Source organism: Clarias gariepinus, chromosome 20, assembly GCF_024256425.1.
Source record: "Clarias gariepinus isolate MV-2021 ecotype Netherlands chromosome 20, CGAR_prim_01v2, whole genome shotgun sequence".
NCBI lineage: Eukaryota > Metazoa > Chordata > Actinopteri > Siluriformes > Clariidae > Clarias > Clarias gariepinus.
The window spans coordinates 16,573,679-16,598,072 of NC_071119.1; the positions used below are offsets into that span (position 1 = coordinate 16,573,679).

At 38.7% G+C, this 24,394-nt stretch overlaps 1 protein-coding gene across 1 annotated transcript in view; it reads left to right on the forward strand.

The window, feature by feature from the left end:
* The window catches only part of abcc2 (ATP-binding cassette, sub-family C (CFTR/MRP), member 2), a 54,949-nt gene extending 30,873 nt beyond the window's left edge, over nt 1-24,076 (forward strand). The window contains exons 23-32 of the mRNA XM_053479728.1: nt 7,028-7,182; nt 8,253-8,408; nt 8,618-8,817; nt 8,931-9,057; nt 10,257-10,358; nt 10,860-11,003; nt 16,228-16,386; nt 17,204-17,370; nt 22,391-22,585; nt 23,250-24,076. Coding sequence (XP_053335703.1) covers nt 7,028-7,182; nt 8,253-8,408; nt 8,618-8,817; nt 8,931-9,057; nt 10,257-10,358; nt 10,860-11,003; nt 16,228-16,386; nt 17,204-17,370; nt 22,391-22,585; nt 23,250-23,379 — 1,535 coding nt within the window. The 3' untranslated portion in view covers nt 23,380-24,076. The remainder of the gene's footprint in view (nt 1-7,027; nt 7,183-8,252; nt 8,409-8,617; nt 8,818-8,930; nt 9,058-10,256; nt 10,359-10,859; nt 11,004-16,227; nt 16,387-17,203; nt 17,371-22,390; nt 22,586-23,249) is intronic.
* The last annotated feature ends 318 nt before the right edge of the window (nt 24,077-24,394 follow it).

A 24,394-nucleotide genomic window follows, 5' to 3' on the forward strand; every position in this document is an offset into this window, starting at 1 on the left:
AGCACACAAGTCAGTGTTCAGTGAGACGTTCAAAGTTTATTGTGGGAGACAGGAGTATATATACGCACACACACAAAGAACCAAAGAAAAGGTGGATGTGGGAATGTTTACATCCAGTCTGGAATGCTTTTAAAAGATAAGGTAAAGAAGAACATAAATTTAGGAGTAGCTCTGCATTTACGAGCGTTCAACAGTTTTACGACCTTTAACATAAACTACTATAGAATCTGTTTATTAAAAGTGCAGCTTGTGTCATGGTAAAAGAAACACAATCTGTTCTCACGCACACAGAATATCATGAAACACACTAAGAATTAAATATTTCCTACAATTCCCCCCTTTTATTCATAAGAAACATCGTTGAATAAAACTCAGAGCTTTTAAGAAGTCGCCGGCGACAATAGGCCATCGGACACGGCGCAGGAACATACCCTGAAACATACTCATACAAAGAATTTTGCACACAGCGAAAAATACACAGAAACATGACAGGTTGAGTGCAAACTCGTGTGTGTCAAAAACCTTGTTCACAATGTCAAATTCATAAATAACTACTAGTGGTGAACTATTGCCTTTCTTGACGCTACAGTGCTCAGAGTGCGGGCACGCCCAATCTGCACTCGTCCCACCTCACGAGGCGCTAAGACACCACCAGGAATGGTACACTAATAGCAGAAGTAAAAAGTCGACCCGTGGCAATCCAATCCCTCTGTGTCACGTCACTCCATCAAGGTCACGTCATGGGTTGGACATCACTGCAGCACGTCTTTAGTCTAGGAAACAAAAATCACAGAGACAGAAAGATAATAATACACACGCATTTATTCATCTTTTGGTCTCACGCCGACAGGACATCTCTTCAGCCTAGTAGCATGGATCCACTGTGGAAAAAGATCAGTTAGGATAGCAATACGAGTAATTGCGATTATTTCTGCTGGTCCGTCATATTTACAATCTCCCAGTTTTCTTGGGGTCAAAGATTTTACCAGAACAGTATCTCCCACATTAAAAGGATGTGTGGGTTTTGTTGAGGGTATTAAAGTCACATTAGCAATTTGTTCATAATGTTTAGTTAGAGTATCTATTAGAGCAGCAGAATATTCAGCAATATGTACATCAAGATCAGTTGTTCCTATCGCGGGTTTACCTTTCCTCCATGGCACGGGAAAGGGTCTGCCAAATATAATTTCATATGGGGACATGTGCACGTCTTTTAATGGTGTCATTCTTATTTCAGCTAGAACAGCAGGTAACAGATCAACCCAGTTTTTACTCCCCACAGTTTGCATTGCTTTAGTCAATTTTTCTTTCAGTGTCCTATTTGTTCTTTCTACTATACCTGATCACTGTGGATGATAAGGAATGTGAAAATGCCAGGACAGTGAAAGATATTTACACAAATCCTGTGTTACCTGTGATGTAAAAGGTGTTCCTTTATCTGAGTCAATAGCATAAGGCACGCCATAACGAGATATTATTTCTTTCACTAGGACTCCACCTTTGCATTCTCTCGAGCACACGGAAAAGCTTCCACCCACCTGGAAAACTTGTCTACCAAAACCAGAAGATATTTAAACGTATTCTGAGCACACACCAAGCATCTAGATATTAATGAATCAATTGTTTCAAGCATGTTAGCTATGTAAAAGAGTTCTTTCATATCTTCCTTAACCCCCCTTCGCGCGCGATGTGTAACACCATAGAACTCACGCACGAGGAACGGAAGACAATGAGACGGCAGGCACAAACGACCATCAGCACAGTACCATAAACCATCAGAAGCAACGTAGGCACGTAGGCACTTTGCCGAAAAGAGGAATCATTCTGAAGCTTGTAAAGACAATAAATCTACATCTGGAATCAAAGAGCTAGCAAGAAAGGATGTATTGATCAGATCAGAACCAGAGTCAGGAAAAAAAATCTCTTTTCAGGCTGCTTCTTTAACAATACTATAAGCTAGCGTATTACCTTGGACGTCCATAGATTCACCAGTTGTTGATGTAGAAGACATATCAGGACGTATACTAGTGGAGTGAACAATCTCTAAGCAGCAGTCATGATCTCTTTCTACTAGCCTGCCATCCTGTGCATTGATCAAGCGTGCCAGAGCATATCTGAGGGTGTCAAAAGAAGAGGTGGATTTTATCTCTAAGTTACTTGTAGGACAAAGGATAATCTCATACCCAGATCCAAGCCTTCATATGTTGTGTTTGAAGGTTCTGTAGCACTTGTTTAACCTGATATAGAGAATACAAAATTAAAGGACGAGAGAGATCAATCTTCTAAGCATCTTGTACCATCACCGCACAGGTGGCCACAGCCCTGAGACAGGCAGGCAAATCTTGTGCCACAGCATCTAAAGTTTTAGATAAGAAAGCACATGGTCTCACTCCCCCCCATGTTCCTGTGCCAATACAGCAATAGCGGTGCCCCGTGCTCACAGACCTTTAGATGGAACGGTTTTCGATAGTTAGGCAGGCCCAGCGCTGGAGTAGAACATAGGGCCTTTTCCAGTTCAGCAGTCAATGTCAGAGGCTGTTGGAGCGGATCGTTGTGTGAGATGACACTCCTGATGCATTTATCGTAGAATGAGCAGTCAGGAATCCACTGACGACAGTAGTTGACCAGTCCCAGAAAAAGCCATGAAAGCATGTTTAGTGCTCGGACGTTTAGTGTCGATGATAAGCTGAATTCGTTCCTTTAAGAGCCTTCTTTGACCTTGGGAGAATTCAAAGCCCAGGTATTTTACAATGTCTCTGCAAAACTGTAATTTAGTCTTAGATACCTTGAAACCCTTCTTCGCCAGGTGTTTCAGGAGACAAGTGGTGGCTTCTTCGCAGCGGCGGACACCAGTAAAACATCTGCGTGCAATAGGACAACAGAATCAGTGGGGAGAGCTAGATCACCAAGTGCATCTCTTACTACAGCCGAAAAAACATTTGGGTAGTCAATTAACCCTGCAGAAGACAAGACCAGGTGAACTGACGCCCCCTGTGGGTGAAGGCGAACAATGGCTGTGTCTGCCCTTCCACAGGAACACTGAAGAAGGCAGAACAAAGGTTAATAACAGAAAAATGCAAATGATGACAAGGTCTAGAGAAAACAATGGACAGCACATCAGGCACAACAGGTGCAACAAGGATAATTATGCCATTTATTTTTCTCAGATCTTTTGTAAATCTCCATCAGGTTTCAGTACTGGATTAACAGGTGTGTTATAAGAACTTACACATGGTTTAACAACACCCTGCTTGAGCAGTGAGCTTAAAATTTTATCTATTCCTGAGGTGACTCGAAAGTACGAAGTAACATCGCGGGGCTGGAACTCTGAGGGCATCCCTATGCATCATATGCTCCTACCTGCATCCCTGACAAGAAATTGGGTCTATATTGCTGTTGTTTTTGCACTCTCTACGGCGGCTGCTGGGAAGGATTAGGAGAAAACATCTCATTAGCATTATGCCACTGACCATCATTCAATCGATTATACATATTTTGTCCACTACGTTCCTTATCTCAGGCCTTCATGCGACATTCACAAGCCCAATGACCTTATTTATGACAATAATAAAAATTACCAGACCTACGGGCTGTACTCTGACCCTGCAGACCTCCTCTACCTCTGTATCCTCCACTCTCCACAGACAAACATGTTTATTTTCTAAAATACCATCTCCTTTCTTTGTTCTCACACGCTCACCTAATTTCTTTAATATACATTGTAGAACCATCTGACAATTGAAACTTTAAAATTTTCATGATTTCTGGTCGACAATTATTCAAGAAGGTGGTAAGGAAAAGTGAGTTAGGGTTTGCTTCAGGCATGGGCATACCATCCAAAAGGGTCCAGGTCTCTCAATACCTCTCAAGAAACTTTTTCTTTACTTGTCTACAATTAGTTACCTGTGACAGATCTTGACTAGCTTGCTGACATGCAAGAAGATAAGTAGTTAGCTCATCTTTTAAGAGTTTCATAGCCTTATTAGAATTACCTCAAAGAAAGTCATATTTCTTCTTTTTCCACTACAGCCAATTTGTCTGTTTTAGAGTCTAAGCATTTTACCGTTTTTATCAAATCAGCCTCATCGTACCCATCTCCCAAAACCGATTGCAAAATAAAGCGATAATCCGCACCCACGGGCTGACAGTGCCTAGAAGCCTTTATCAGCATATCAACAAAATTCAAAGGTTTGTTGGGAGAAGGGAGCATCTTAATAATGTCCTTCAGCGTGCTTACGGATGGTGGAAGGATTTTTGGACCCTTTGGTCCCATAGAGAAAACAAACGCATTGCTTTCTTGTCGAGGTTTGGGGCGAGACCTCTCATTTCAATTATCATCATCCTCACCATCAGTATCCTCGGGATCATCCGATAGAGGGCTGTCAGAAGTTCATCCTGACACCTTCTTGGGAGTCTTTCCCTTTCCTGAGGCACACACTTCCGACGAAGGTGAGCACGGTTTTGTGGGTACGGGGAAGACAGGCACAGATGAGCAGCTCACAAAAGGATTTCAGATAAATAGTTGTGGTCTTATTACCCATTTTATAAATGTGAATTAACCCGCGACAGAAATAACCAATATCTTCAACAAACAACACACAAAGACAAGTAGCAGGCAACAGAATACAGCTTCCACACTTATGCTTCAGTTCAAGGAACCTTTCAGAAGCGAGCGCGCGCTAAACAGGCATAAAAGCCCCAAGACAATCCTCCCCCGTACTGTATATGGTCCAGATACCAAAAACCAGGGAGTGTGCATGCTCTATGCTTATAGAGAAAAAAAAATTAAAGCCGCACTCACCTGATTAGAGGTATCCCGGACGAGCCCCCAAATTGTAAGGATTTCTTGAATTTTGGTAGACCCCCTTTGGTCTACTCAGTGCTCCGCCTGTATTCTGCTGTCCCGCCTGAGCTCAGGGAACCCCTCAATGAAGCACACAAGTCAGTGTTCAGTGAGACGTTCAAAGTTTATTGTGGGAGACAGGAGTATATATACGCACACACACAAAGAACCAAAGAAAAGGTGGATGTGGGAATGTTTACATCCAGTCTGGAATGCTTTTAAAAGATAAGGTAAAGAAGAACATAAATTTAGGAGTAGCTCTGCATTTACGAGCGTTCAACAGTTTTACGACCTTTAACATAAACTACTATAGAATCTGTTTATTAAAAGTGCAGCTTGTGTCATGGTAAAAGAAACACAATCTGTTCTCACGCACACAGAATATCATGAAACACACTAAGAATTAAATATTTCCTACAGGGGCATTCTTTGAAAAATCCATTAAGCTCCGGCATTAATTACTGCCTTTAAGACTCACTTTTAGAGCAGATGGAATAGGAAGATATTTAACTGACTTAAAATGCTGTCCTTTGTTACAGCATGGCATTGTCAATGTTATTGTTATTGTCAATTTATATTAGCGCACATGCCCATTAATAGCCTTCTTCATTCGGGAACAAACTGAATAAACAACAATAAATAATGCAGCTGTTGATAGGACAATTTAAACCGAGGTGTCTTTTAGGCAGGTTCATCTTTTAGGTACCTTCTATACATTTTTGTTTGTAATGCCCATCAGTCTCTTCATCATGCTTGTGGATGTTCAGGGGGGAAAAGTGTGCACATGTATCCAAGATACAATGTAATGTATCTTGCACTCTCTGTGTAGAAATATTCTATGGATTAGCCAGGTCAAGGTTTATAAGAAGCAATAAAAGAAAATAGAGATGGCTGTGTGGATGGAAGTAAGGTTTTATCAGTGATTTATTTATTTATTTTTTTTGGTTAAGCACCAGGTTTGATTACTGCCTTGGGGTCTGTGTGCATGGAGTTTGCATGTCATCCTCATTCTTGGAGGGCTTCTTCTGGGTAACCCCCCAGTCCAAAGTCATGCATATTAGGCCAACTGGCGTTCCCAAATTGCCCATAGTGTATGAATGTGTGTGTGTGAATGTTCACAGGAGGTTTTACCACAGTTGTAAAAATGGAAATAAATACAATGGTCACCTTTGGACTTCATGGTCCATAGTGGGATTGCAGAGGTTTCTAGATGAATGGATGGATGGATGGATGGATGGATGGGTGGATGGGTGGATTGATGGATGGAAAGGTTGATATACTGGATTTACTGGAGTTGTAACAAGAACCGGGCGTATGTGGTGTTGGAATTATTGCAGTATGATACTATCACATAAATGTTGTGAAAATATTTTTTCTACTTCTAGTTTCTGACAGACAGCTGTTGTGTTATTGTACGTGATTTAAAAAAAAAATGCACTACAGACACTCAGACCTTGAAAAGAAGCAGAGCAATTGGTTTGATTGAATGTCCTGTAGCAGCTTGGTTAAAAGAAAGTTTTCACCCTGAAACACAATAAGTATGTTTGTACTGAGATCATCTTGATTTCTTGTGTTAATTCATCGATTGATGCAGTGTTTTTTTTTTTTACACAGACACACATGGTTAGGTTGTGTTTAGGTTAGAATGAGTTTAATGGGGAAGAGATTTTCAAACCAAATCTACATGTCTTAGTCACTTGAACCAACCTCTGCAGAGGGTGTCATTAAGATACTACAATCATACAATACATCACCTTAGTCTGTTTAAATGAATTAGTAAGTTGGCGACTTGCATTGCATTAATTGGTTTAGGGTTTTTAATACATACAGTAAAGTATATATGATTGCAAATACAATATATGACAGATGTGATCTGCAGTGCTGGAGTCAATGAATCCTTTACAAGAGTTCTTGCATTAAGAATATTCATTGCTGGTCTACTGACGTTCTTAGTTCTTTTTGAAGATCATGTTAGTTTTATTAGGCTACAAATGAAACCCACTAACTGGATGAATATAAATAAAAGTAAAGAATGAATGATACATTATTAATTGCAATCAACAATATTATCACAAAGATAGGAAATGTATCTCTGGAAACAAAAAAAGTAGTTGTTAAGAAACTAGGTGTAACTGTTGATTTGATATCAAATGAGATTTTGCTGTTTTCTTCTGTCTACATCAGGAATTTTGGTATTTTTGGGCACTTTGCTCCTGGCAGATGGAGCAATTCGTGCCTCCAGAATTTTACACACTCGATTACTGTCCAACATCCTCAGAGCACCCATGCTGTTTTTCGATACCACACCATCAGGGAGGGTGGTCAACCGCTTTGCGAAAGTAAGTCTTGAATTACTACAGTATATGGTCAAAAAAAAGTCCACTACAAAAACTGTTTTATTCTATTTATTTGCAAAGCTTTTCCTTCAAAGTGTTTTTACTGACGACTGAATCAAGGTCCTATGTTAGTCAAACGGATTTGACAGGGAATTTTCTTTTATTCATTTTTGCTCATAATTGACTTTATTAAATTCCACATATTTGTTGTCCTGAATGTCAGTTTGTTATCAATTTGTGTACAAAATTTCTGAAAGCACTCATCTCATCTTATCTAATATTACTTTTAACACTTATATAATATGGCCAAAGGTTCGAGGACTACCCACCAGTAGGAAGCACATAAAAAGGGCATACTATTTACAGTTTGGTGGCACGGTGGCTTAGTGGTTAGCACTGTCACTTTGCACCTTCAGATCCCACCTTCAGGTTTGATTTCCACGTCAGATTTGTGTGCATGGAGTTTTTTTGAGGTTTTTCCGAGTTCTCCAGTTTCCACCCACAGTTGAAACATATTAAGCTCATTGGCGCTCCCTAATTGCCCATAGTGTGTGAATGTGCATGTAAAGGTTAGCCAGGTGTCCCATCATTGTCGTACGATGGGAATAAATACAATGATCACCATTGGTCTTCCTAGTTGGAATCCAGAGGTTCCTAAATGGATGGATGGATTTACACTCCCCCGATTTTATAAAGATTGTAGTGAAAGAATTCAACTGGCCTGGAGAGAGCACTGCCCTCAATCCCACTGAACACCTTTAATATTAGCTTAAATACCACAAGCACATCTGTAAATGGGCAAATTCTAATGGAACAGGAAACTTTATAACAACATGTATGGATTTAATCTGCTGTTAATGGGGGGTTTACAATACTTTTGGTCATATACTGTACCATAAATACCAGCAGAAGTTTTAAATACATATTTAAGACGTTAAATGGTCATTCTTGGCCAGTAGCATAGCTTCAATAATTAAATAACAGCAACATCAACCAGTATTTATATTTGCACCCAAGTTACAAGATACTTGTTTATGGAGTATACTGTATGTGCATGTTTGCTCTCATTTTAGGACATGCTTACTGTGGATGAAATGATCCCCATGTCTTTCCGTTCTTGGATCCTCTGTCTGTTTGGCGTCCTTGGCACCTTATTTGTCATCTGTCTTGCCACTCCACTTTTCACAGCAATCATTGTGCCTCTTGCTGTGGTCTATTTTTTTGTGCAGGTAAGAAAGTCAAAATGTATTTATAGAAATCTCAAATCATTTTAAATTTGATATACACATATTTTAGCGTATTAAAGATTTGTAAAGAGATGTGCAACAAACAGGCATTTCTCTCTTCATTTAATCTGTAGATATTCTTGAATAGGAAAAATGTTGGTATGATCATGGCAGAATGTCTGTATGGTTCTCCATGTTGTCTTGTGTTGCAGAGGTTTTATGTGGCCACTTCACGGCAGTTGAGGCGATTAGATTCTGTTTCGCGTTCTCCAATCTACTCCCATTTTGGAGAAACGGTAGCTGGCCTTTCTGTCATTCGAGCTTATAAACATCAGGAGCGATTTCTGCAACACAACAAAGTCACTATTGATAACAACCTTAAGAGCAACTACCCTTGGATTGTTTCTAATCGGTCTGTATCTTTAAAATGTGTGTTGCAATATTGTTATAAAGATTGGGATTTTCCATTCCCAATCATCTTCTTCTTTGACTTTTCTATGTTGATTTTTTTTCTTTAAATTGCAGATGGCTAGCCATTCGGTTGGAGTTCCTGGGTAATCTGGTGGTATTTTTCTCAGCACTGTTTGCAGTGTTATCTCGAGATAACCTAGACAGTGGGGTGGTTGGACTATCCATCTCCTATGCCTTAAACGTGAGATATATACTTCTAAAGAATTTTTTTGTTAGCTATTTTTTATGGTTCTATTCTAAAGTTATCCCAAGATACAGACATGAATATAGCATCAACAAAAAGATGTCTAGAGATGCAAATGAAAGCAGCTGGAATTTAAAGAGCAGACATGAAAAATTAATTATTAAATGGAGAGTGTTGCATTAGCAATAACCGAAAGGATGATGGGTTGGCTTTGTTTGTAAGTTATATCAGAAGTATGTATCAACTATTTTTTCATATTTACATTTATCGTTGTGTCAAATATGCCATGCATTTCATTGTAATCTCCCATCCGTTATGAAAAATATAAGTTCTTAGCATTCGTAGCAAGTACCCACTGTTGATGGGAAAGGAGTTTGTTGAAATAGTTTAAAGGTTAAAGCTAAAATGTAATCAGTGATATCATTAGTTTAGGTTGAAGCCTACGTACATGTCTGCCTGGCTTCCGTTACAGCAGAACTCAAAACTGCGTAACTTATTAATACAAAGAAACAAAATTTTTGTAATGTTGAGTATCTAACGTACGCATTGTTGACGCTAAGTTCTTCCGTTGTCAGTCGAATACACTCCCTGTTCGGTTATCGGAGAGTGAATTACAGATGAGAAACTGGAGAAGTAGATTGGATGAAGATAAAGTTTTATCTTTAAATGACTCCTGTGCACTAAAATTTCATTATACCATTTCAGCTGTGAAAATATGAAGTAGTGCCAAAGTTTCATTAAATTTCCGTCCAGCGGTTGATTTAAATCACGGCCACAGTTTGATGCCATCAAAACTTGCTGTTTATAATCTGAAAAAAACGTGATAAACTGCTCATGATTGCTCAAACTGAACATGATTTATGGTGCAGGTTTAACTTCAAGCCAAAACCTTCATTAAATTCTGTCCAGCCTGTTTTGTGTGATGCTGTGACATAATGAGGCTGGACAGGCATACAGACAAAGACTGGTTTCGGGTCCTCCAGTATATGGAACATAATGAGTTCTGACCAGACAAAACCTGTTTTTTATTTATAAAGATAAGTTATAAGTCATATTCTTAATCATGGATTTGACTTTTTTTTTCTTCTTTTCTTTCTTTTACACATGTACTGTACCATGTGGGAGTTTAATTCTGGTTGTAGGTATTTATTTCAACCATGACTGATTCTTGGACTTGTATCTTGAAAACTCATTAGGTGACCCAGACACTGAACTGGCTTGTGAGAATGACATCAGAGCTGGAGACCAACATTGTTGCGGTGGAAAGGGTCAGCGAATACACAACGATAGAAAATGAGGTAAAATGGTTGTCTTGTTTAGCAGAGAAGTAAACTTTTTTTTTGTAAATTAAACTGAGTAATCTCTTGTAATAGAGAATCTATTCCAGTATTCCAGGAACAACAGGTACAAGCAGGTCCAGTGTTCAACCTGTAGATAAACAAATGACTCTTTATGACTCATATTCTTTTCCTGTCTTATACCAGCTGTTTGCTAATTATTTATGCATGTTAAAGCATGGATACTGACTGTGCTGTTACCCCCGGAACAGAATATCACAAATTCTATGAATATTTGGTGCCTTACAGACCCTCAATTACTGTGTGTGGTTGTAGCTAGAAAAAAAAGAGCAAAAACAAAGCCATAAAAAACAAAGACTAATAGTAGCATGTGTGCTTAACATCTGTATGATTGCACTGTACTGTTCTGTGTCCCCAAATAAAGGGGGTTGCAAATGTCTTGTCATGTCATGGACTGATGAAGTGATTTAACCCTATTTTCTTTTTCATTTCTGTACCCAGGCTCCATGGCACACAGATATACGTCCTCCAAATGATTGGCCTGCTGTAGGGAAGATTCAATTTCAGGACTACAAGGTCAGATACCGACCCGAGCTGGAGCTTGTGCTTCATGGCATCACCTGCAACATTGAAAACACGGAAAAGGTACAGCAATATAAACTTAAGTATAGGAATTGAACGATACACTAGTATATTGTATACTATGATGTGGGGGATACGGTGATGATGAGATTCTAAATCCGCACTCGTGGTGTCAACAGGAGTTGCATGAACCGCAGCAGTATTTGTTGAATTAGACAACAAAGAAGCTTGTATTGGGCAGCGCGGTGGTGTAGTGGTTAGCACTGTTGCCTTGCACCTCCAGGGTCCAGGTTCGATTCCCGACCAGGCTCAATTCCTGTCTCTCCGTGCATGGAGTTTGCATGTTCTCCCCGTGCTTGGTGGGTTTCCTCCGGGTACTCCGGTTTCCTCCCACGGTCCAAAGATATGCAAATTAGGCTAATTGGTGTTCTTAAATTGTCCATAGTGTGTGAGTAAGTGTCTGTGTGTGTCTTGCGATGGATTGGCACCCTATCCGGGATGTTTCCTGCCTTGTGCCCTAAGCCTCCTGGGATAGGCTCCAGGCCCCCCACGACCCTAAATACAGAATAAAGTGGTATAGACGATGAGTGAGAGTGAGTGGGAAGCTTGTGTTGTTGTTTTTTTGTGCTGTCTGGATAGGAAGCACAGGCACTGTCACTCTATAAGACTGCAACAATAAAGGCTGGGTGCACTAGAAATTGACAGTTGTTCAAATGGCAGATCCTCTCTTCTGTCTGAAAAAGAATCGTGCGGAGGCAGCAGAGCAGAGGTCTGGTGTAGCCTTGCTGCAAAGCCTGAGAACAGTGTTCTGCTATGCCATTTTTTTTTTTTGTAGAGAGGTTGAACACATGTCATGCATTTGCGTTCTGGATCAGTTGCAGGGGTCTGATGGTACCTCACAGAAACAAGCTGCAGCAGTCTAACTTTGAGAAGTCCAACTAAATGTCATTCATGGGAATGAAAGCTTGGATACTCCTGATGTTATAAAGGAGAAACTTACAATGTTGAGGTTCTGCATCAAACCAGAATACGAATGGATTTATTAAACACCTCAATGAACCCAGAAAAGCATTCATGGATTATAACTCCTTTTTAGGTTCTATGTCAATAGACATAAATGTTATGGTTACGGTGAATGCAGACAGACTGTTTTTAGCAGCAGCGTGTCCAGCAATGTGTCACCAGCATCATTATTCATTCATCAAAGCCATCAGTATTCATCACAGAAGCCTGAGGCCTGCACACATCCCTTATGAAAGCTCAGTGAAGACTTTGTACTATGGAGGAGCAATCCCTGCAGTCAGCAGCACTACTCATAAAAGTGGATTTGATGTTGTGCTTTGTACCGTAACACTCAAGAGTCTTACGCTCTCGAGATGTGTTGTCGCAGATTGCTTTAGGTGTGAGCTGGCCAGGGTAGATAGAACCAGACCGCTCCCCAGATGTTGCCAATACTGTAGCTGAAAGTGGTGACTTGGCATGGACATATTAGCCCAATCCCAATTTTACCCCTTACCCCTACACTTAGCCCTACCCCTCCGTTTGGCGCGTTCACGTGAAGGGGTAGGGGTGTCTCATTTCTCTTTAGGTTAGAGGGGTAGGGGTAAGGGGAAGGGCCAGATAGCCCTCCAAACGAAGATTTTTCGGGACCTCACTTCAAACGAAGGGCTAACGAAATTTTCAAGATGGCCGCTCACTCGAGCAAGCAGACCCATAGATTTAACGAATTTTTGCCATTAATAAGGATTTTTATGACAAGTTTTCATTATATGTATATTCATTTTAGTCTTGTGTTTGTGTTTATGGTGATGTTTTGTAAAAAAACGTATGCAAAAAACCCGCTAAAGTTTGCTAGCGGATAGCGCCGATTGCGCAATATTACAAAAATATATTTTTATGTCATATACACTTTACTGCATGCTACAAACAAATATAAAAGTTCAGTAGCATGGTTTGTTTTGCTTACGGCCATGCTGTATGTGTACATGTAAATGAACGGATACGTATGATGACGTATAACAGTGTTGTAGTGGTGTCCCATTTCTTAGGGGAAATATTTTAACCCTTCCCCTTTCCACTTTGTTTCAAGGGACAAGGGGAAGGGGCGAGGGGTAGGGGAAGGGGTAGAAAATAGAATTGGGATTGGGCTATTGTCTTTGCAAAAGATGTTATATTAGAACATTTTCAGCTTGTCTTGTAATCTGGTTGCAAGGTGGAGCCTCCATGGGTCAAACTTTATTTGTCTGGCGCTGTCCATGAATGCACAATTGGTGTAAAATTTAGGTGATTCAGAGGCTGAATCAACAACCTTCGATTCTTTGCCTGCTAAGCTCTAAGCATTAATTATTTTTTTCAGCAATTTGTGTTAAATGAGCTTTTCTGTGGAATTAGATGACACAGGCTAGCCTTTGCTCCCGAGTGGCATAAATGTAATAAACTGTACAATTATGTGCAAAAAAGACACAGTTTCTGTAGAGGATGATGTCTTTAAAGAATTTCTACATATTTTTTAATATATAAAAAGCAGTAAACAGTAATTAGTGGAACAAAGTCAATAATTAGTGTGATGGCACTTTGTATAAAATATAAATTAAATTTAGCAGACACTCTCATCCAGAGCGACTTACATTTTTTTTATCTTATTACACATTTGAGCAGTTAAGGGCCTTGCTCAAGGGCCCAACAGTGGCAACTTGGTGGTTGTGGAGTTTGAACCTGAGATCTTCTTTACTGTAGTCTAATACCTTAACCACTGAGCTACCCCTGGCCCATAGTCTCAGATACTGTACTAGAGATTTACTGAACATCCTGCAGAACCAGCAATAGTCCTTCTGAGGACTTTGTCGCTCATTTTATGACAAAAGTCATAAAATAACCACTTTTTTTTTGCACAGTATGACATTTATATCAAAACTACTCGATGCCTTGCCCTCATTGCATTAGTCTTAATTTAAGGGGATTTAATACTTGACCTGGAATAATGTCCCAGGTATCCCATGTGTGAATCTTGGTGAGGATCCAGGCACATGAGATGCAATAAAGATCTCAAACAGTGAAGTGAAACCATAAACCAAATATCCACAACAGTAAGTTAGGCAGAGGTCAAAATACGAACATTTCAGTTCAACAAGGCCAGTGGGTAATCCATTGACAGGTCTGGTAAACAAAGCAGGGTTCAAGGCACTAAAAAAAAGTAATAATTAATGCGATATATCAAGAAAAACTCTGGCAAGCACTGACATTAGCAAGATTTAATTGCCAGTGATTCTATGAGTCCACTTAAAACATGAATACAATAAATCCAGAATGTTTACTTATAACTTTGATCATTCCCCTGATTATAGGCTGAGGGATGTTCTGAATAAATGTTCCTATACAAAGCATGTGCTTATTGCTGCATCAAGTATAAAATGAAGCTATCTAACTGACGCATACAGTAAGAGAAATGTATGTTAGTGCACATACTAAGGGCAGAAAGTATGAAAAAGAAGTTCACCATAGCCTCAAGCTCCAGTCATTCTCACTACTCAGACAATAAATAAATAAATCAGCATGAAGAATGACTAATAATCATGCAATGTATCACCATTCAAAGTACAGCCAATGCCAAAACCAGGCCTGTCGAATGTGATCAGTGGTGTGTTAAAGGTTGTAGCAAGTATGCAAGAACAAACCCTTCATGTATGTGCAATATCTTGCTGTTTGTAGAGCTCCTCTTCAGAATCAATTTACATAGACCTTATCTTATCTTTTTTTTTTTGATGATAAGTATTCAAGCTTATCATTCAACGATGCTTCCAAGAACACAGTAATTATTATTATTATTATTGCACTGAAATTATTGCCTGAGTGACTAAGAAAGTAATTACGCATATGCACAAATATGCGTACACTCCTGTACATAAAAATATGTGATGAAGTGTAGGGCGAGTATTTTCTCTTTTAATTCAAAATACATTTTTTACTTATAATCCCTATTCCAGTCACCATTCAAAATACAGTCAATTACAAATAGATAACAATGGATGAAGATAGCACATAGAAAATAACAATTAAAAGAAATATAACATAAAACAGACACTGATATACTACGGGCAATTTAGGAACACTGATCAGCCTAACCTGTATGTCTTTGGACTGTGGGAGTAAAGCAGAGGTGGGAATCGAACCCGGACCCTGGAGGTGCAAGGTGACAATGCTAACCACTATGTCTCCATGTCACCTTTAAACTACCAGAATATATCTAATAGACATAGCCATTAAAATAGTATATAGATTTCATTATGCTCACTTTCACTCATCGCCTTCATTATCCTGTGTACTGGGTCACGGGGGCCCTGGAGCAGGGAACACACACACACTCACTCATTCACACACTATAGGTAAATGGGGAAAGCCAATTAGCTTATTCTGCGTGTTTTTTTTTAAATGTGGGAGGAAACCGGAGTACCTCAAGGAAACCCACCAAACAACTCCATGCACACAGGCCCGAGGCAGGAATCGAACCCAGACCCTGGAGGTGCTAGGCAACAGTGCTAATTACTCAGCTTCTATACCACCTTCAAACTACCAGACTATATCTAATAAACAGACATTAAAAAAAAAAAAAGAATACTTCATGCTATTGTTGGTAGAAAAAAAAACAATATTATTTTCACACCCAGACAAATACAGACTACTACTGCATGCATTAAGGCACTAGAAAAAGAATAATATGAATGAGCCATAAAAGGACTTACTAAACAGTGAATCCAATTTATCCCCAAAGACTTTAAAAGCAAATCTTAAAATCAAGACCATAAAGATCCACTGATGCTGCATTGATTAGGCTTGGCATTGACAGAACTGCAAACATAAATCATTTACAAAGATGTTTAAAGCTTAATTAGTGGATGTTTAAAACACAAGATTGATTAAATATGTATTATTTTAGCGTCTGCAGTCTGCAGTGAATAGTATGCCTGAGTGCATGCTCGTGACTGATGCTGTGACTAAGAAACAGTGAGTTGCGTGTGTGCAAAAATTTCTGCCATGTCCCTTTTGTCTTTATTCAACTAATCAAGGATTCAGATTGCAGAGAGGCAGCACTCAAGGTCCAACTAAGTAAGGCAAGGAGATTTTTCTGAAGTGTCAGATCTTTACAAATGAATGCAGATAATGAGTCATTAGTCTAACAAGGATTCGAGAACGGGATCATAGGGTTAATGGTCGAACCACATTGCGGTTGTTCCGGTTTATCAGGCCTAATCAGCGCAAAACCTGACTGTGTTCCGTGACTGTTTTACAGATCGGCATTGTTGGCCGCACAGGAGCAGGCAAGTCCAGCCTGACCAACTGTCTGTTCCGAATCATGGAGGCAGCCGAGGGACGGATCGTAATAGACGGAATCGACATCTCAACCCTGGGCCTCCACGCTCTCAGAAACCGCTTAACTATTATTCCACAGGTGATCTACAGATTCCTTGTCTGTTTACTTCGCAAAACCTTTGATTCCATCTTTTTAATATATAATGTTAGTGTTTATTCACATAAACACTATATACTGATATTTTGTATAGGAGTAAAATCAGTGCAGATAGGTTTTTATACCTTTTGTTTTTCTACATCTGTGCATTTCCACCTAAACTTGTAAAACATATTTATAAAGCAATCCAAATTCTTAGTGGAAGTTGAGTATTTAAGACTTTAGAATAGCATGGCAAGAAATCTTGGGGTCAATGCTGTCCTACAAGTTTAACAGGTTAATAAGCAAATTGCAATGCAACTGTAAAGGTGCTTTGATATTGTATTTAGGGGGAAAAATAGTTAAGAACACTTTTTTTTTATTATTACAAAATGTACCATTTTGGATGAACTTGATTAATAAATGAATAGGACTAAAAGGCACATATTTATATGGAGTATAGATTAAAATATATTAGAATATCAGAATGTCAGTCTACTGCCTCACTGCAGGAGATTACCACTTATGAATATTGCTGGATTCTTCTCAGTGTGTGTTAACCAAATAATGATCACTGTTAAGTTTACATGCTTTGACATTTTATTCCAGAACAGTTTATAAAAGAAATCAAAATATATTCAATGAAAATAACACAAGCACAAACCACCCCCCACCCTCACCCCATAAGGACCTGAAATATTTAACTGGGGAAGCTGGAAGTCTTGACTGACCTTCTCAGCCTGCTGCTACTGCAACCCCCAGGCAAGCAAAGTAAAATGAAGAAATGAAATATTTAATTTATGTCCATTTGTATTTGCAGGACCCCGTGCTCTTCTCTGGGACTTTAAGGATGAACCTAGATCCTTTTGAGACTTTCAGTGATGAGGAAATCTGGAGAGTTTTAGAACTTGCTCACCTGAAGGATCATGTGGTGACTCTGCCAGCCGGGTTGCAGCATGAAGTTGCAGAAGGAGGAGAGAATCTCAGGTAGGGATAAACCTGACCATTTGAATTAATTATGTAGTGTGCATACTATGATATAATGTATATCCGGATCTGGGCGGGAGGGATGGCATGTTCACTTTACAGCACCTAATATGTAGTGTGAAATCCTTTACCGCTCAAAACCTGCTGGATCTGGCTGTGCAAAAAGTTGTCTGCAGTGATCGCTACCTAAAGAGGTGTACAGAAATCTGCCAGATGTTTCTGTGCAGATGTGGAAACCCCTTACTTCGGGAAGTAAAAGTCATGCCACATATCTGTTCCATCCATTAACTAAACCAGACAATTCTAGTTAGCACAACTCTTCTGATTAGTAGGCTCAAACTAATTAGTGACATCATCTGCTTTATGCACACGGAAGAAAAATAATAATACATGGCAAATGCTTTCTTAATACTTTTTTGCCAACACTGTAGCAGCCGGTCTTACTTGGATCCATGGATCAGACTTTTAGTTCAGTGCATCCCACAGATGCTTGATAAGATTGAGACATGAAGATTTTGGAGGCCAGGTCAAATCCTTGAACTTTTTGTTCTATTAGAGACAAATTTTTACATTGTGGCAGAGAGCATTTTCTGGCTGCAAAAAGGGAACAACAATAAGGGATGTTCTTGGTCTGGATAGATGGTTAGGTGGGTGATACTATGAATGCTAAGACCCAGGCTTTTGTCATTGGACAGGACTCAGAATGAGCTCTGTGACCAATCAGAACCATATGCAGTAAGCTGTCCAACATAAATGAGCTTCTGTACTGCAAATTGCAGAAAAGGTTGATGCTGGCTATAAAAGACAGTTGTATGAACAGCTTACTGCATATGATTCTTACACATCAGTGAGTCTTGGGCCCCACGACACTATTTTTCATTCACAAATTGTCCTTCCTTTGGCAGGTACGTACTAATCACCGTATTCTGGGAGCACCCCACTAGACCTGGTATTTTGATGAGGCTCTGACCCACAATTCAAACCCACGTCAAAGTTACTCAAACCCTTACATGTTTCCATTTTCCTTGCTTCCAACACATCAACTACAGAAACTCACAGTTCATTTGCTGCCTAATATATTCCACCACTTGACAGGTGTTATTGTAGTGTAATAGTTAAAGTTATTCACTTCACCTTTCAGTGCTTTTGAAAGGAACCTCTACACAAAGAAACTTTCACAAGGAAAATAAAAAAAGCCATTTATTTGTGAGCTACAACATGTTCCATCTTAATAATAGGTAATAACCCTGTCAGTTACATACTGTATTAGGACATGATATTTCAGACACAATGAAAAAAAACAATAATAAAAAAACCTTTAGATTTTTTCCCCTCAAAAAATAGATAGTAGGATAGTAAGTAAATGTATCTGATCGAGGACCACATACACAAGTGACTCAGTTCCAATCTGAAAACCATCAGATTTGTGCATTCAGACAGATGTAAAAAAAATTTAATTTGTGTGACATTAGATTAAAAAACAGAATTAAAGCACTTCAAGCTGGTAATGTAAATGTAGCCATAGTACTTTATCTATAGCACACACTTCCAAATCCCACCACCCACACACATCAGTCAAATATTGGTTAATACTGTAAGACCTAGACTAATTAATAAGCATGTACATATAACATATCTTTTCAGAATCATGAATATGCAGTACTATGGAAGCCAAACTGTATAAACTTTCCAATCAATACATATAATTTTATGTTATCAATACATAACTTTAATAAAATTCTCATCTTTATTTAAGATGACATAGTCTAAGTTGTTGTTGGCTGCAATTCCTGACGCAACCCTTCCAGTTTAATCCGGGCTTGGAACCAGCACCACATCCAGTGGTTGGGGTTTGGTGATGGGGTGCAAAATGAACCCAGGCCTTCTGCATGGCAGGTGCAAAACCTACCATTGAGCCACCAATGCCCTGTCATAATTTAAGTTAACCGAACTTAATATCAGGACAGTAACTTTGTGTTAGTTTAAAATAATAATAACATATTGTTATATATATAATTCATCATGCCCATAACAATCTAAAATAACTTCAGGTTTGTGGAATTTTACTTTCTTCTTCTTGATTTTGGCATTTTTTTAATAGTAGAACATCCAAAATAAGCACTAAAGTCTGCCAGAGTCTTTCAGTTGCTGCTGTTACACCTTGCTAATACTGTATTATCCCGCTGCCCCCACTTTTCGACTCCAGAACTGCCTTCATTATTCGTGGCATAGATACACCAAGGTGCTGGAAACTTTCCCTAGAGATTTTGATCCATGTTGATATGATAGCATCACACTGTTTCTTTGGCAGCTGCAGATCCATGATGCGAATCTCTAGTTCCACAACATCCCAAAGGAGTTCTATTGGATTGAGATCTGGTGACTCTGGGGGCCATTTGAGTACAGTGAATTAATTGTCAGGTTCAAGAAACCAGTTTGGGATGCTTTTAACTTTGCAGCATAGCATGCTATCCTGACAGACATAAAGGGATGGACATGGTCAGCAACATTTAAATGACGCTCAGTTGGTACTAAGGGGTACGAAGTGTGGCAAGAAAATATTCCTATTACGATTACAATGAATAACCCTATTTTTAGCTGACAGGAGTGCCACAAGATGTGGTCTTCTGCTGGTGTTATTTGAGTTTAAGTTGCCTTTCTATCAACTTAAACATGTCTGACTATTCTCTATTGAACCTCTGGCATCAACAGCATTTTTTTTACCCAGAGAACTGCCGCTCACTGGATGTTTTCTATTTTTTATACCATTCTCTGGTTGATGGTTGGCGGTCACCCCAGTAGATCAGCAGTTTTGGCAAGACCTAAACTGGCCCGTTCAGCACCTACCCCGATGCCACATTCAAAATCACTTAAATCTTCTTTCTTCCCCATTTCTGATGCTCAGTTTAAACTTCAGCAGATCATCTTGACCATGTCTACATGCTAATAAGTGATTTGCTTATTACATATTTGCATTAAGCAGCAGATGAACAGGTTTACCTAATGGATTCATCTATTCCCAAAACCAGTCAAATCAGGTAAGGGTATCTAGTGAGCTAACATTAGCTACCTAGTCAGTCTGTTAGGCTAGTTAATTCACCAACTTACTTCTACCAGTGTAACACATGTTAAGAAACCTGTGGTAATTAAAATTACTTATAAAATCTGAGTACCAAACAAGATTCCTTGTATGCCATTTTTTCATGAACTGTATGTATTTGAGAGAAGAAGAAAAAATTGTACAGGATGTAAAGAAGCATGACAGGATGGGACTGAGAAAAGACAGTGATGACTTTGCTTGTCATGCGGATTTATGATTTGTCCACACCTGGTCTGGAAAAGTACCAGAGGGATGATATTTTGATGATGGTGGAGTGTGATGTCTATCACTTCAGTCTGTAGGTGTTCAATTAGGTTGAAATCTGGAGACAAATAAAATGCAGGCTTTCAATCAGCGATCCCGTGCCCTGTGGATGTGGGCTGAAGTCATCCACTCCCACCAGGACAGAAATATTTAATCACAGGATAAAGCTAATCAGTCAGAAGAAGTTTGTATTAATTTGCCATGACTTTCTTTTTAAGGGGAGACATGTCAGAAAAGTGACAGACACTGTTTTTTCATTTTTTTTTAAATGTCTTTAATTCATCACCTGTCTGTTCAGCCTTCAGGGCTGTGTTGCTAGTTAATTATAAAATAAAGATCAGACACTGTGTCTGTGTCAGAGAAGGTTTCATCACATAGCTATTCGAATTGTACTTTAGTGATCTCCCACACAACATGAGCGTACTGAATTGTTTAAACCAGATGTTAAAAGTGGATCATTATTTTTAATTGGAGACAGCAGTATGGGCTATGATTAATATAAAATTATGACAAAGATATGTTAATAAAAAAAATTATAAATGGAAATGTAACCGAGACTGGATATCATCTTAATATATATATATATATATATATATATATATATATATATATATATAGTAAACAGAAATGTTTTCCCCAAGGGAAACCAAAGACCATTGCATGAATTGTTCTATTGTTTTGACTTGTCCTCGTCCATACTGTACTATTCCATACAATTTTTTTTATTAGTTTACTTATACAATTATTAGTTTATTTAAATTGTTTAGTGACAATTGGCATACACAGAATGTATTTTCTTATGCTTTTGTTGAACTGCACATACTGTACTGTGTGCCCAGTATTATATGAGTTCCCCTTGTCCTGCCATGGCAATTCTTTGCCCTAAGTCCATGGCTCCACAAGACCTCTGAGGGTGTGTTGTGGTGTCTGGCATCGGGACAGCGGCAGATCTTCTGCGCACCACCACGGATTAGAATCATATACTGATAACTCAATTGGATTGAGATTGGTCCAATATGGAGGCGGGATCTACAACCGTGAACACTTGCTAAGCCCCAAACACAACAGGTTGTGATGCACTGATTGTTCTGGTCCCTTTCTATCATGGCCAGCAACGCCTTTTTTCCAGCAATTTGTGCTTTATTGGCTTTTCTGTTGGACCAGACCTGACTAGCCTTTAGTCTCCTCAGATATACTGTGTAGTACCACATCTCAATATCAGCTGCTCAAATGAGATTATTGCATATATTAGATGCCGTTAGCATTGTTTTACAATTTAGAAAGTACACAGTAAAAACCCGTAAAGACCACTGAATTAGAAGGAATTGTTGATTAGTAGTGTAGATGAGCCCTGTGAGCTCATGATCATGTGACCTGTTTGTTTACTGGTATATAATTAATAATTAACATTATTAAATTTATCTGGAAGTGATGTTAGTGTCATGGCTGATCAGGGTGTATCTTTATAATATCTTAATAATTTTTTACATGTTTATATATGTATCTGTCTATTGTGTGAACCTTTAATACAGTAATATTTTGAGATACTTTTTTGTTGTTATAACCCATAATCATCAAAAACAAAACAAAAGACTATGTGCAATGAGTCTATAATATATGAGCGTTTCACTTTTCGGATTGCATTTTGTTTAACAGCGTGGGCCAGAGGCAGCTGCTGTGTCTGGCTAGGGCTTTGCTACGGAAATCAAAAATCCTGATCCTGGATGAAGCCACGGCTGCTGTTGATTTAGAGACGGATGAGCTGATTCAGAGCACTATCAACCGAGAGTTCGCCGAATGCACAGTGCTCACCATCGCCCACCGCATCCACACCATCCTGAACAGCACACGGTAAAATCTACTGGTGGAAATGATCGAATGAAGCGAGTAATCGCTCCTTATGCGTTCAAATGTCATATTTGCATAACTGAATTAAGATACGCGAGCTCAGTTATTGAACGTTGTTCGACAGACTGAATAAGTTACATTTTATGAAAGCATAGCTCATGTGGTTCAAATTGGAATTATTTAAATAAGTAGTTCAAACCTAGTCTCATCCTTAATATTTGGAATTTATCGCATATACCTAGTCAAAAAGCATTGTATGTATTTCACTGAAAGTACAGACTACATTGTGATATTCAGGCCTTTATTTTAGCTACAAAATGAGTAAGTAAGTAATTGCATATGCAGTGGGGATTAATTATGGGTGCAAAATGTTGTGAGTGCTTTACGAAGGATAACTGCATCGATTGTAAGTCAGAAACAGGAATCATATGTAAATTAGTTTTTTTTTGCATACACTGAATGTGGCCGGTTTTCAACTTAAAAAAGCAAAAAGGATTAAACCAAACCTAAAATATACCACAGACTAAAGGTATTATCCCTGTGATATCGTCAAACTAATTATGCATTTTAACTTTTTTTGTGCTGAGAGAACAAAGCAAGCTGTAATCAGCATCCTAACCTTGTCTCCTAGCTTGTCAGTGTAATCCTCTCCTCTTGTTTTCCGCAGCGTAATGGTCCTGGATGCAGGGAAAATCGTGGAGTTTGATTCCCCGAGTGTACTATTTGAGAAGAAGGGACATTTTCATGACCTGGCCAGAGAAGCTGGGATCTCGTCAATACAATACTCCGTGTTGTGAACTTTTTAAGGCAGCGCCTGAATTGGACATTTAGCTTGGTTTTTTAAACGAGAAGGTGCAGAATGTTACGTGTACAGCAGTGCTTCGTGACCGTAAGCAAGCGAGAAATGCAATTATTAGTCTCTCTAAAAAACGAAGCTCTGCTAGAGGTAACAAAGCTGTGAAAATGTCGTGCTAGATTCTGGCTTTTATTCAATACAATTTGATATTGTGAATTTGATTTTTACATCCATAAAAAAAAAAAAAATTAGGGGTGATAATGAAAGAGAAAAGCTATGAAGGCGGAAGTGATCCATCTTCCGAGGGCAGTGGAGTGTCTCATAAATGTTTTGTTTACTTTCTTCAAGGCTGTTATTATTGTATTTCATATAACTGTCCTTGTTTTTATGGTTACCATATGAAAAGCTTATGTTTGCCTTTTTATCTGTAAGAGCTATGTGTGTAAGTGTGTATGTACAGTATATTGTTACTTTTTGCATATTCTGTAATCAGAGTAGACTATATGTATGCAAGGAATTTTACTTGCTTGTGTGCACTGCTCTATGTTTAGTAATATGTGAATTGAACAAAACATGTGCACATACATGTATAAACTGCAAGAATGCATTTATCATGATTGTTTTTGCAATATGAACATTATTTATTAATTTTGCCTTATTTTGAAAAGTCATTAATTCAATAAATTGTTTGAAATGTAGTTCATTTAGTAAAATATCCCTTTGATAAATCTACATTATAATATTATTACGTCGCAAGAAAGACGTCACATTATTTATTAACCACTTTTTGGCATATGTTTGAGGCATCGTCGTGGCTGACCAGTTTGAGATATCAGAAATCCCTCCACATCCTCGATGTATAGAGATCACATACTGTAGGTGCAGTTTGTATAAATTCCCTAGGAGGAGTACATCAATTTGGTGCATTTTGCAAACAACCCAAAATAACTGGCTTCCTTAAGAGTAGATCCTATAACAAGCAATGCGAAAGTTGTTCAGCTCAATGAGCTCTAAAT